The following is a 14448-nucleotide window of genomic DNA, read 5'->3' as shown; positions in this document are numbered from 1 at the left end:
AAGATGAAGCAGGCTTTGCCCAGCACCTGAAGGGGGAAAGCAGGTATTCCTTGAGAAGAATTGTAAAACTTTGGTGCCTCTCTCCTTACCAATTTCCATATTATTTAACACACTGTGTCTAATATTCCATGCTTTGTTTCACATTTCTGTAATCCTAGTCCCTATTACATCACTTATTAGATGTCTCATGCTATCGAGTCCATCAATTTACACTGTGCAATCTACCTTGATTCTCATTAAGAAAGGCAGACTATAAATATGGCAAATAAAATACAGTAAATAAACTTGCAATGCAACCCTAAGAAGAGTTACTCCAGTCTAAACCCTTTGATTTTCAATGGGCTTAGACTGGAGTAACTCTTCTTAGGATTGAACTGTTAAACTACTGTATAACCACTGCTTGCATGGGGAGATACATAGCACTCCCTTTATGGAAGATCTTAAAAGATCTCTGTGGAAGATCCTATACGATGTATCCTGGACCTGGGCTTTTTAAAACTAAGCTCAAAGCAAACTGTCAGCCAGTGATGATGTTGCCTGCTAAACTGCTAGTTATTCCAGACATCCAAATATTATGCAAGTTACTTCTGTTGGGTGGGGGGTACCAAAAGTAAAAGAAGCAAGATTATCGTTGCAATCCTAAAGACAGTTACACCCTTTTAAGCCTATTCACTTCAATAGATTTAAAAGGGGGTAACTCTGCTCAGGATTTCACTAGAGTAGAAGAGTCCAATGCATGCTTACATGGGAGTAAGCAGCGTTAAACATAGTGTGTGAATATACACACTTAGGACTATCCTATTATATAAAAGGCAAACATGTTTCTGACGACTCACCTCCTTACCCGGGTGAGCCTCCAGAGGGCGCTGCCGTGGAGGGAAGCCTAGGCGAGGTAGCTTGTCCCTCCAGAAAGCACACCATGAAAGGAAGCCCAGGCGGAGATCATGAGGGGGGAAGGTGGCAATGCCTGCCCCTCGCCTTCATCCAGCTGGGATCAGGAGCAGAAGAGGTAGCAATGCCCGCCCCCCTCTTCACTCAGTTGGGATCAGGAGAGAAGCAGGGGGCAATGCCCACCCACCCACCCACCCGTTACCCAGCTGGGATCAGGCACGGAGCAGGAGGTAATGTCCATCCCCTTCTTCACCTGGCCAAGAGCAGGCGCGAAGCAGGTGGCAATGCCCACCCCCTCACCTTCAGCTGGCTGGGATCAGGACCAGAGCAGGTGGCAATGCCCTCCCACACTTCACCCAGCCAGGATCAGGAGCAGAGCAGGCAGCTATGTCTGCCCTCTGCCTTCACCCAGTTGGCATGGAGCAGGTGGCAATGCACACCCCCTGCGATCACCCAGCTGGGATCAGGACCAGAGTAGGTGGCAATGCCCACCCACCCTTTCATTTGGCCAGGATCAGGGGCAGAGGAGGTGGCAATGCCCCCCCCCGCCTTTACCCAGCCGGGATCAGTCACGGAGGGGGAGGCAATGCCCATTTGCCCACCCTCCCCTTTCTAGAGCCCGTTGTATTTTTTCCCACCATGGGCTTTGTTGCTAGTACTATATAATTACGAATTCTTAAAGCTCTGTGTGGGGATCCCAGTCACTGGAGCAGAGATCCAAGTGTCTAGGTAGCAAATAACTTATTAGATAATGTATTTATTTTTAAAAAACACTCCCTGCCTTACAATCATTCCTTTTTTATTTTAAACATTTCTACTCCACCCCTCAAGCAGGAACACAGGGAAGAAGAGGGTCCCTTGGAGCTCCTGAAGGAACCAGCCCTGGCTTCTCTCCACCTTCCTGAAGCAGGAGGTGCTTCAAAGGAACACTCGAGGGGCCCCCTTTGCGTTTGCACAGGGCAGACATTTAGAAGAGCAGCCCTGTCTGGCAACAGACAGCGTAGTGTAGTGGTTACGGCACTTGGCTAGGGGCTAGGAAAATGAGGTTCAGCTGAATCCTAGCCAACCGGACAGGGTTGGTGGGAGGGGGGCATTCCTTAGGGGAGGGGTGGGATTAAAATGCCCAAAATAAATTTTAAAAATTGTGACTGGCCCCAGCACCCTACAGGAACCATGTTGGGACTGGCTCCGGCTGACTTAGCAGCCATTTTGTGGCAGTGCCCACAGTCCATTCTCAACAGGGTCCCCAAGATGGAGAGTCCCTAGTCAGGTATCTGGCTTTCTTAACACAGGAGGTGGGAGAAATGGGAACGTGAAGAGCTCAGTCTGGACATCCCGTGGTGTGCAGAGCAGGGTAAAGGTCGACCACTGCCCAAACGAAGTGTTAGCATGAGGTGTCACGAGGTAAACAGGGGGAAATGACTCTCGTATGGTTTTCTTGCAGCAGGAATTTTGGCTCTGATCCTCCAGGGCCAACACGGAGGTCGTGTTGTGTAGGAAGCTCTGACTCTCAAAAACTCATGTGGCTGGACTCAGATCCTGGTGTGGTGCAGAGCCATGTGAGGTTCCAGTGGAAGATCTGGGAGACCCCCGGTTCAAATCCTCCCTGTGCCGTGACCTTGAGCCAGTTGTTCCTTCTCTCAGCCTTACCCACCTGACAAGGCTGTTGTGAGGATAAAATAGAGGAGGGAATCGTGTACACAACCGGGAGCACCTTGGAAGAAGACCTGGGCCACAATGGGTTTTAAATAAATAAGATATAAACAAGGGCCGAGACCATCTGGTTTGATCTCAAGCGTGAAAGGAAGCCAGGGCAGGCTGCCTGGGGGGCTCAGCAAGAAGGGGGCCGAAGTGCCACCCTTGGGATGTTTTGAGACACTCCTGGTAAAAAGACAGTCGGGGAGTTATTAGGGTTGCCAGCTCCAAGTTGGGGAATTCCGGGAGATTTGGGGATGAAGTGGAATTTGGGGAGGGTAGAGTCCTCTCTCCAAAGCTGCGCTTTGCTCTGGAGCTTGGGCCCCTGCCTGTCACTGCGGGAGGGCCCCGGGCCCCTGCTGGAGGCTGCCTTGGGCTGGGCATTCCTGGAGATGCGGGGCAGACCCCGAGAGGGGTGGGGAGCACGGGGGGGGGCCTCCGCGGGGCGCAACGCCAAGGGGTGTCTTCCCCCCCCCCCGGCAGCCCCTGGGCCGGCGGCTCTGCTCTAGTGGCGGAGCCCGCCAGGCCCCGCGAGCAGGTGGGCACCGCAGCGGCGCTTCTGGGCCGCCGGTGGGTCGGGAGCGTCGGCGGCCGGGGGCGCGGCGGGCGCTGCAGGGCGGCGAGGCGAGGCGAGGCGGGCGCTCGCGCTGGCCCGGGGAGCAGGCAAGGCCGGGCAGGCGGCGGGGGGTGGAGGGGAAGCGCGGCGGAGGAGGGCGAGCGCGCCTATAAAAGCCCGGCCACGCGCCGCGGAAGGCGGCAGGGCGGCGAGCCGAGGCGAGGCGAGGCGAGGCGGGCAGGGCGGCGGCGCTGCGCAGCGCCACGCCGGGACTGGGAGCAGGAGGCGGCGCTGCCGAGGCGGCCGGCGAGGGCCGAGCGGGACGCGGCGGCGGCGGCGGCGGGTGTCGGGCGCCTCGGACGGCGCTCCGTGCAGCTGACAGCCCGGCGCCGAGCGGGCCGGGGGCGGGCGGCGGGCTCGCGCGGCGGCTGGGCGCGGGGCCGGGCCGCCCCCCCGGGCCGCCCGCCTTGGATGGTGCCGCGGCCGCCGGGCCCGGGGCGGTGGGGGGCGCCCATGCCGGCCCCGCCGCGCGCCGCCCGCCGCCCGCCGCGGTGGCCCCGCCGGGCCGGAGGTGGCGGCGCTGGCGCTGGCGCGGCTGGGGCGGCTCCTCCTCCGCCCGCCCCGTCGATGCCGAGAGCGGCGCGGGGCGGCCGGCAGTAGCGGCGGCGGCGGCGGCGGAGGCTGCTGCGCGCCCGGCTGCCCCGGCGCCCGCGGCCGCGCAGAGCCCCAAGGGCGCCCGCTGGCGGAGGATGGCGCGCCTGGCGGCCGAGCTGCTGCTGCTGCTGGGGCTGCTCCTGCTCACCCTCCACATCACCGTCCTGCGCAGCGCCGCGCCGCCCGCCGGCCCCGCCAACCACAGCCAGCGCCGGCAGGTGAGTCCGGGGGGGGGGGGGCGCTCTCCTCTCGGAGCCGGGGGGCCCGCGCCACAGCCCGGCGAGGGAGGTTCGGCTGCGCCTTGGGTTGGCCCAAGGGGTGGGCGCCAGCACACGGGGCGACCCTCTCCCCGCTAGGCAGCGCTGCCTCTTTCTCTTGTGCCCCCCCCTCAAAATCCCTCACTTAGCTGTGGTTTTCCACTTTGGTTGTTACCCCCTCAGAATCCGGCTCGTTGGAGGCATCTCTGGATGCAGTGGCGGTGATTTGATCGGGGCAGGGGTGGATCGGGCCCCTCCCGCCCCCTGGCCCCTTGAGCCGTCGTTTTTGTGTGCGGAGCAGGTGCCTCCCGCCGAGCCCCGGCGCCAGCGGCTTCCAAGCCGCCTGGCATGTTCTTGGGCGCCTCCTGCCCTCTCCCACCTGTGCCTGCCCCACCCTGCCTGTGGGACGGCAGCATCCATAACTGATCTCCAAGTTGGAAGGCAACCACGAGAAGCTTTATAGGTTTGTTTCATTTGCAACTCGCTTTTATGATGCCTGCGTCCCTCTCCCGCTACATGTATCTAGAGCGCTAAACACGCTGTGCACCGCTGCACACTTCGGTCTAGCTTGGAAGCCCCGGGGAATGTCTGGCCGCTCAGAGAAAGGGGCTGCTTGGAGCAGCAGCAGCCGTGCTCTCGGAAGGGCGATGTGTCGTCGCTGTTTCTTGTACAGTCCGGGGACGAAATAGTGGCTACATTTTTGTGACATGCAGCACTGGATGGAGAGAAGTGAAGGGCCTGGAGCGCAGTCTCCCCCGCTCCTTGTTTCCTGGTGCTTTGTTGAAAAAGGAGTGGGGGGCATTACTGCATTACTGTGGGGGGCAACACTGTAGTAGTTGGAGGTATTCGCAACCCAGAGGAAGTGGTCGCCTGCATTTCCAGCCAGGGGCACAAGAAGTGGGCATGGCTTGTGTGAGTGACAGGTGCTGCAGTCGGGGAAATCTGTTTCTCATTAGAAGCCCCCTGCCTATCTTTGGATAAGAAATAAGGTAGAAATTTATACTGCCCTTCTGCCTTTGATTTCTGTCCAACTGGCAAGGCTAAAGACACCTTGTGGCTTTTTTTAAAAAACGTCCTTCAAGCACATGGCTTTTGCCACACATTGACCAAATCTTGATTTGTGGAGGCATTGGGCAGAAAGTAAATGTAATGTGAATCCCCCCCCCGACCCACCCGTCAAGTCTACACACACCCCTCCTCCAGCACCAATAAATGTTGTCCTCATTTGTTTTTCAATACGGATAGGTGCGTGTGAGTTTGTGCAGGAGGCACGTGCTTCTATCAGCTTTTAGAAGGGGGGTTGGCAGAGGGGTAGCTTGCAGGGAGAACAGCAGTTTTTGTATTCTTGAGTATTTTCGTTTGTTTGTTTGTTTATAGTCCGTCCACTCCACCAGGTAAGCATAGAGATGAGTGTTTGAGATCAGCTGCTGTAGCGAATCAGCTCTCTGCTGGTTCGACTCCCACTCCTGCCGTGAGCTCAGTAGGTGGCCTTGGGTAAGGCACTCCTCTCGGCCCCAGCCAGATTGTGGGGATAATGATAACACTGACCTTGTTCATGCTGCAAGTGGGGCACTAATCTGTCCAGAAGAGTGGTATATAAGCGTTGTTGTTGGATGTTAACTCAAATGGTTGTTGGATGCTAACTCAAAAACCATAGGTAAGTCCAGTGGCTCTTTGTCACGGCCGCCCGCCAAGTACTGCATATTGTCATGGGGAACTGGATCCCCCCCCTTAATTGTGCTGTGCGAAAGAAAGAAGGGGGACGAGGAGGCCAGTGTACGGACAAGAACAAGCCGTGTGTCATGTACAACCTCTGTTACTAGTTGTGACATCTGAATGCAGAGACTTGTTGGATGAGCTGGACATTTCTCTGGAGGTCTGAAAACATGAAGCTGCCTTCTAATGAGTCAGGAAAGACGGGTGTCAGGTTTTGGGGGGGGCTGGGTAAGGGGTGCTCAGGGGCCTCCATGCCCACTGTTAGGCTCCCCTTCTTGCCCTCCCACCAACATGCCCCCGCCTGCCTATACATCCTTTGCCCACTCGCAAGCTCTCCCACCACCTGCACCTACCCACACTACCTGCATGCCTGTGGTGCTGGGAGGTGGGTACAGCTCAGAGTGCCACTGTCATGGCCACCAGGAACACTGGTGCCTTGTGCACCACCCACGTGCCCTTCTCCAGCAGCGCTAGGCAGCATATACGGCTGGGAGCAGGGGTGGCAAAGAGTGCCCCACCTCTCTGTGCACTGTCACCAGCGCTGAAATCAGTCCACTGGTCTGTATAGATCATTATTGTCTACTCTGACCAACAGCAGCTTTCAAGGTCTCAGGCAGAGGTCTTTCATGTCACCTTTTACCTGATCTTTTAAACTGACACGGTATAAGATTGTTTCAAAGAAAGAACATGATGCTAACTTCCAGGCATGGGAGTGCCAGGAACCGGGGTGAATTAGGATATTACTTCCAACGGAAGTCCTATGCATGGATTAAGTAGTGTGTGTGTGTGTGTGTGAAGTTATCATTCCAGCCATGTGTGGCCCCAAACCAAATCAGGGTCCACTGGGCTGTTTTTTCATATTAATGCTGGAAAATGTAGTCACAGATCTTCCATACAATGTATAGCTTGACCCATAAAAAGTGGGCCGTTTTTGCATGAGTGATTCCCCCCCCCCTCTTTTGGTCGTATACCTCTTTAGGTTTCCTTCCAAATTCCAGACACTTAACTCCCCCTTCAGATTTCTGTGTGTTGCAGGCAGAAAATTTGGAAGAGAACCCTTGAAATGCCACGTTGGGCTCTGAAGGGGGAGTGAAAAATCAGGAATTCAGAAGGCAACCCAAAGAGGTATGGGGCCAAAAGCAGCAAATATCGCTCATGCAAAAAAGGCCTTGGTCCCATGGAAGTGTATCCATATTTGCTCTACTTCCTTTGCATAGCTTTAAAACACGTCTCTTTTAATTTCTCTCGTGTTAGGAAATTCATTGGGAGAGGCTGCATGCGTTCTGATGGTCTGTTCAACAGCTTGAATTAAGTATTCCTGTTTTTAAAGCCCCCTTCTTATCTCACTTTATTTAGTCCAGTATGTCATAATCCAGGGAGGTCAGGCAGAGATAAAATCGCATCCAGCTCTCCAAACTTAAGGCATGCGCCCAGTGGCTCTGTGCTTTTACCCCCATGGAAAAAACATGTGAAGCATAGGCTTCGTATCTTATATACTCATAGCCACGTGGCCCTGATCCGTTGATACTTAAATCTGAAGAATGGAGCCATTAATAGACAAGACAGATCTTCCTTCACACCTGAAAAATATATTGAGGGGGGTGAAAAAAAACACCAAAATGATAAAAGGAACACCTGTAGCTTTAACCTGATGCCTTCAGTGTCTGTTACTAGGCAACCATAGCAGTTTAGCTAGGGTTCCACGCTTGGTTTCTGTCTGTAGGAGGAGGCGGAGGAGTAGGGCCCTTTCTGGAGTTGTTTTGGCTTTTGAGGGAGGACTCATTTGGGCTAGGCTCAGAAGCAACCACTGGAGGACTTGATGATGATGATCGATGATGATAATATTCAATTTATATACTGCTCTTCAGGGCAACTTAATGCCCACTCAGAGCGATTTACAAAGTGTGTTATTATTATCCCCACAACAAATGGTGCCAATTCATATAGATCAAAAGATTTTAAACGTGGCAGAAAGTAATAAATGATTTTATATGGAAAGGGAAGAAACCAAGAATTAGATCTAAAGTATTACAGGATGAAAAACGAGTCGTATTGGCAGTACCGAATATTAAATTGTACTGCCAGGCAGCGGCATTGGTTTGGATTGGATTATAAATCTGGTTAGAAGACACATTTATTTATGGCTTACGAAATCAGTAAAATCCATTCAGAAGCAAGACGGTGTTCATATACTAAAAGACGAACTACTTAAAATATGGTTTTAATGCGGAAATAGATTGAACCCACCAATCTCGCCACTGAGGTCGCCAATAAATGCTTACTGTGATGCCACCGCTAGAAACAGAATGGATCGGTTCAGCTATGAATTTATGACAGATGAGCAAGGTAATGAGAAAACTTTGCAAGAAGTCCAAGCTCCAGGGGAAAACATTCCGTAATTGATTGACAGTATCGAAGTTCAAAGAACAAACTCCCAAAGACGGTGGCAGATTAAGAGAAAAAAAACAGAATGCGAATTACTAATAAGCTTGATGACTTGAAGCATTTACTAAGAAAGATTTATAAAATTCTACGGCAACACCACACAGAAATGGAATGAGTTAAAAACTGTTATGTTAAAATGGATGAAAAAATTCAGAGAAACCATCTCCATGAATCAATGGGAAGATCTATGGACCAAACCTATTAAATTTTCAGGTTGCCAATTGTTAAGAGAGAACGGGTACAAAATGTTCTTTAGAAGGTTTACTACACCCAAAAATATCGCGAGAATTAGTAAGGACGATAGTGGACAGTGCTGGAAATGTCAATGTAGGGATCGAATGTTTGATCACGTGGTGGATATGTAAGGAAGCACCAAGTTATTGGATAAAGATACACCGAGAGATGCAGAAGATTCTTAAACTCAGGTTTGAGCTGAACCTGGAAAATAAGCTATTAAATATTTTACCTAATAACGTTACAATAGAACAGGGAGATCTTTTCCAGTTGTAAGGATCTGCCAAGCAACACTCAGAAAGACTCCACTGTAGCAGTAAAAGCACTTTATTGAAAAGCTGCCAGTATCAGGATCTTACTCCATCTTTGCCAGGAATGACAGTTACATGCAAACATCGAGCATATATAGGCTTTCAAAGCGCAGGCAATTACTAACCACCACCCCCGGCTAACGGTCAGCTAAGTGAGAAAATAGCAGGGATGATGTCGGAGCTTCTAAAGGCCTTTCAGGCACGTCTTCCCAGCGGAGGAGACAGGGCACAGAGCACACACAGATAACAGTGGGGATGAACACCTCCCTGCACATAGCTTCACATGGTGGGTTTTAAAGACCAATAAAGTAGCATCTGCAGTTAAAGTACAGAGTAGCCTCATCGGTTAACCATAACAGACAGCATGAGTACAATCATGAAAGCAGGGTGTGGCTGGGTATGACAGGTGACGACAAGCACCTGACACCAGTATACGGTGACAGATGCAAGAGTACAATATGCAGCAAAATAGAAAACAGATCCGAGCCATGACAGGCCTGAGTGGACAGACAAGATGTATGAAGATGCTACATTAACTTCCTATGTGCACCGTAGTCCAATATTGGAATTCTGGAGAAAATGGAAAGATTTCTTCGATTATTTCGGTTTAAATTAAGGTAAATTAAGGTAATTATATTATAGAGATAAAATACAGAAGAGATGACTGATTAAAAATCATTGACATTAAAGTCTGGCTATAAGCAACTAAGGAGATGGGAAGAGAGCTGTCATAATTTAGTTGTGCTGTTATATACTTTGAATATAATAATAATAATAATAACATTCAATTTATATACTGCTCTTCAGGATGACTTAACACCCACTCAGAGGAGTTTACAAAGTATGTTTTTATTATCCCCACAACAACAATCACCATGTGAGGTGGGTGGGGCTGAGAGAGCTCTGAGAGAGCTGTGACTGACCCAAGGTCACCCAGCTGGCTTCAAGGGGAGGAGTGGGGAATCAGACCTGGCTCTCCAGCTTAGAGTCCCGTTGCTCTTAACCACGACACCAAACTGGCTCTCTACCACAAGACTTCTATGACTCACCCAGGCCTGGCTGCTAGCTACTGTTCAACAGCAACCTCCGCCCAAGCCAATGTAGTGTAGTGGTTAGAGTTTCAGAGTAGGGTGAAGGAGACCCAGATTCAGATAACCACTCTGCTGTGAAAAGTCACTGGATGGCTTTGATCCAGTCACACACACTCAGCCCAGCCTACCTCTCAAGGTTGTTGTGAAGATAATATGGAGGTGAGCGGTATGATGCAAGCTGTTTTGAGTCCCCAGGGGAGAAAGGTAGTATATAAAGGAAGTAAATCAGTAAATGTAGATGAAGGAGGGATAGATAAAATACAAATTGTTTAGTGGGTTTGAAGGAGAGAAGGACATTGGGAAAGGTGACCATATGGAGGCTGCCAGGAGGGGGGAAAGAGGAAATAGTGTGGGGAAGGGGATACAGGGGAGAGTGAAGTAACGCCCCAAGTCCTTGCAGGTTCCCTCCATGCAACTGGGCTTGGCTCAGCCGGCACCACAAAACTGGGCCGTAAGGGAGGGGCTGCCTGGGGTGGAACAGGGAAAGGTGAAAACAGGGCCGGACAAGGGTGGGCGGGAAGAAGGAAGCAGGAAAAGGGGCAGAGGCTGTGGGGGTCAGGGAAGGGAAAAAGGCCGTGGTGCAGGAGGGGAACATGAGATGCCCCCCACAAGTCCTTGAGGGTCCCCCACTTGTATGTCTCTAAACACCTGATATATTTTAAACCAGGGTCCTCCAGTGGTGCCAAAGGTTGCCCATTCATGGTGCCTACCAAGCTTTTCAGAAATCAAGGCAGGGCTTGATTTTTGGCTGCCCTCACTCAGTTTCATCTGGAGGATGGGTCAGCCCCTGGGCTTTTCATAGGAGGTGTGTGGTTCAGGCTTTCCTTCTTCCTGGGAGGTGGGAGGTATTCCTCTTGCTTTGCCTCCTGTGGCAGCCATTTTGGGGTGGTGCTCGGCACTCGCTCTCCAAACACCAAAAGCTCCAGAAGGGGTTGGGGACCCCTGGTTTAAAATATACTCTCCAGCTTTGGAGGTTGGCAGCATCTCAGTGAATCAAAGGAACAAACAGAATAGAAAGAGCCCCTTGAGCTTTACCTTGATGTATGTTCCATGTCTGAGCAACTTGCCAAGTGAGTGATGAAGACCTGAGACTAGTCTAGGTCACTCACTCCATACCTGAACTGTTCAGGGGACCTGGCCTCTCTTGGTGTGGAGTTGGCAACTAGGGAAGAACTGGCTGTGGAGTTTCCAAATCATCAGAGCTGTTAATTGAAACATTTCTTGGAGACTCTTGTTTTACAACATTTTTCATTCCTAGAGGTTCTCTTAAAAATATATTCGGGGTGCCTAGCTGTAACATAGGAAGTGGGTTTTTTGGGGGAAAAATGAGACAATTGCTACCATCGGAATTTCCCTCTCTTGACAGGGAAGTAACATAATGAGGAAAACAGATGGGCAGATGTAAAATCTTCCCACAGGAGTACGTTGTGTGTTACTGCAAGGAGGGGTGAAGGTGATTCTCTGGTTTTAAAGGCAAAAAAAAATATGAAAACTCAAGTTCTACTTTGCAACAGTTTATACCTTTCTATATGGGCTCCTGTCCTGATTTCAAGAATTATCTACCATTTCTCTTAAGCCTGTCTTTTAAATTGTGTTTTTGTCTTTAAGTAACACTGTAGAGCTAGCGCGCTAGTAGATCTCCTTCATCCTATTCCACCATGTGCAGCAATGCTGAAGTTTTTATACTTCCTGACTCAATTGGTTTTGCAGCTTCAGAGATCTGAATCTTGAATACATTACAGGCAAAGAGTATATCATATGTCATTCTAAGCATTTAAGCAGATGGAAATGTGAGCGGCGAATGCACTTCTTCTCTAGCCTGAAGTATAGTAACTTGCCCTAGATTTGCATTTCAAAGCACAGCTCAACGGATGCTCTCAGGTCTTGGAAAGCTTTAGTGACGCTCAGTTTTCCAATAATGCAGTCCAATGTAGAATTACTCTGGTCTTAGTCCCTTGAAATCCTGCATAGGATTGCACTGTAAAACTTTGAGAGAGATTTCAAAGAGAGCAGGATGCTGTCTTGTTATCTGTGGTGTGGAGATAATCTGCTCGTCAAGAGCGCTCCGTTGTGTGAACGGAAGAGGAACCTTAGTTGCGGCCACAAACCGATAGTAATAAATCAGGCGCCGAATGGCAGTTTTCGTTGGTGGACTATATCTGCCTCTGAGATAGCTGTAGTCAGCTTGATTTACATAGTACTTTGGGTTTTGTGTCTTTTTCTGCCTTGGGGAGAGGTACTTGGAAAGGTATTCAACCCTTGTCGCGCCTTCATGATTAAAGGAAATTTGTGCTCTCGCATCTTACAGCCTGCTGGGAGAATGAGATTGATGTTATGATATACACGGCATGAATTGTTGTTGGTTCGGCTGTAACCCTTGAAGAAAGTCTGTCTGAAACAGGCGTGCAAGCCGGGCCCTGTCAGGACCACAGAGCCGCCCTGTTTTCCAGCGATTGCTTCCATCAGAAGCCTAATATGCCCTTTGCTTTCAGTTGTATTATTTCTTCCTAGACTATAAGGCTGTTTCTGCTGAATTTGGACAAGCTAGTCTGTACTGCTTAGAATCAAGATTGTGGCACAGGGCCACCTGTAAACTGGTTAAATATTTTGGTTGTTACGACTTCTGTTCACGGCGGTACTACAGCTTGTTAATGTTAATTGAGCCAGAAGTATTGATTGTGCAACATTGAACACTGGAGTACTTTAATCATTGTATGCTGTTGCACTTTACAAAGATTTTATAATATATCTTAGATATAAGCATGTTTGTTACATGGCATTTTTTTATGTACTAGCAACAAAGCCTGTTGTGGGAAAAAATACAACAGGCTCTAGAAAGGGGAGGGTGGGCAGGTGGGCATTCCCTCCTCCTCTGTCACTGATAACAGCTGGATGAAGGCAGGGGGAGCGGGCATGGTCATTTCCTCTGCGCTTGATCCCGGTCGAGTGAAGGGGGGCGGGCAGTGCCACCTGCTCCGTGCTTGATCCCAGTCAGGTAAAGGGGTGGGTCCACTCCTAATCTTGGCCAAATGAAGGAGGGTGGGCATTGCTACCTGCTCCACTCCTGATCCCAGCCAGGTAAAGGGGCGGGCATTGCCACCTGCTTTGCTCCTCATCCCAGCTGGGTGAAGGTGTAGGCAGGCATTGTCATCTGCTCTGCTCCTGATCCCAGCTGGGTGAAGGGGGAAGTGGGCATTCTCACCTGCTTTGCTCCTGATCCTAGCTGGGTGAAGGCGGGGGCAGGCATTGCCACCTGCTCCGCTCCTGATTCCAGCTGGGTGAAGGCGGGGGCAGGCATTGCCACCTGCTCCACGCCTGATCCCAGCCTGGGCTTCCCACCATGGTGTGCGCTCTGAAGGTCCGGCTGCCTCATCTGGGCTTCCCTCCACAGCAGCACCCTCTGGAGGTGCACCAGGGTAGCAAGTGAGTTGTCTTGAATACACTTAGCCTTTTATACAATAGGATTAATGAATTGCATAGTACGTTTGTCAGGGTTTACCTGTTATTCTAGTCTTTCCCATGATTCTGTCTCTGCTCTGTATTCTCTACACATGCAGTTCCAAAATGGGGCAGGCAACTCCCCTTCCCCCTCATCTGGGGCATTTTGGCTCAGAAAAACTGTGCAAGGGAAAGGCAGGAGCCCCTTTCTCCCCAGCAGCGAGATCTGGCCTGTTGGAAATCTTATCTCATGGCACATTGCTTTGTTTCCTAGAGAATTTTATTTTGACTAGGTCCAACTTTCTAGTCAGTGGAGCCATTTCTTTCTCTTGAGTGGGCAACTGTATAAATAATCCTACTCAAAGAAATGTTCCTTTGGCACACTTGGGAAGTGACAGGGGCTTGGGTCAGACGTTGTATGAAACCTTGGTTCAATTAAGCTAACTGTGGTTAGTGTGAGAGCAAAATTTGGGTCCAGTAGCACCTCAAAGCCCAGCTAGATTTCCAGGGGGTGAGCTTTCCACTAAAGCTCAGCCCTCACCACTAATGACAGCTAGTTAAGTCTAGCAAGCCATGATCTGAAACCATGGGTTGAAGTTGGTTTATTAGCCACAGTTACTCTTAACTATGGTTTCATGCGACATATGAATACAGATATCCTGGTTTAATTCTGCCACCTGGCCAGAGCAAAACTGATGGGCTAGCCTTTGTTGAGGTAAACTAGGATGTGAGCATGTAGGGATGGGACATCTTCAAATGGAACCCAAAAAACATCCAGACAGTTCTCAAAGAGGGAAAGGGCACATCTTAAAGTGACCTGAACAGGCAAGGGAACAGAGGCAAGATGGTATTTTCCCCAAATTGTGTCCGTGATGCTCTTGAATGCCATGGTGCCTGCCAATACCTTTCCTGCCACCCACCAAATGTTCTTATAATGTGGGTGTGTGAGGCTCTTGCCCAGCAGGGCTTCAGATCTGCCTCTGGAGATCCAATTGGCTGGGCAGATCAAAATAACTTGGTTTCAGCGGCAGCTGCCACTACAGCGCTGGTTTTATTCTCTCACTCCTCTTTCCCAATGTATTATTTAAATTACCCCTCTTATTTTTAATGTATTATTTAATGTATTATTTAAATTACCCCTCTTATTTAATGTATTATTT

General features: G+C 50.3%; 1 protein-coding gene across 1 annotated transcript in view; it reads left to right on the top strand.

The window, feature by feature from the left end:
* The first annotated feature begins 3819 nt into the window (after positions 1-3819).
* ISM1 (isthmin 1) overlaps positions 3820-14448 on the top strand; it is a 49312-nt gene continuing 38683 nt past the window's right edge. Inside the window, exon 1 of the mRNA XM_054981060.1 lies at positions 3820-4014. Coding sequence (XP_054837035.1) covers positions 3892-4014 — 123 coding nt within the window. The 5' untranslated portion in view covers positions 3820-3891. The remainder of the gene's footprint in view (positions 4015-14448) is intronic.

Source organism: Eublepharis macularius, chromosome 1 (assembly GCF_028583425.1).
Source record: "Eublepharis macularius isolate TG4126 chromosome 1, MPM_Emac_v1.0, whole genome shotgun sequence".
NCBI lineage: Eukaryota > Metazoa > Chordata > Lepidosauria > Squamata > Eublepharidae > Eublepharis > Eublepharis macularius.
Note: the sequence above shows the minus strand (reverse complement) of the source record. Positions and strands in the feature narration are given on the sequence as shown.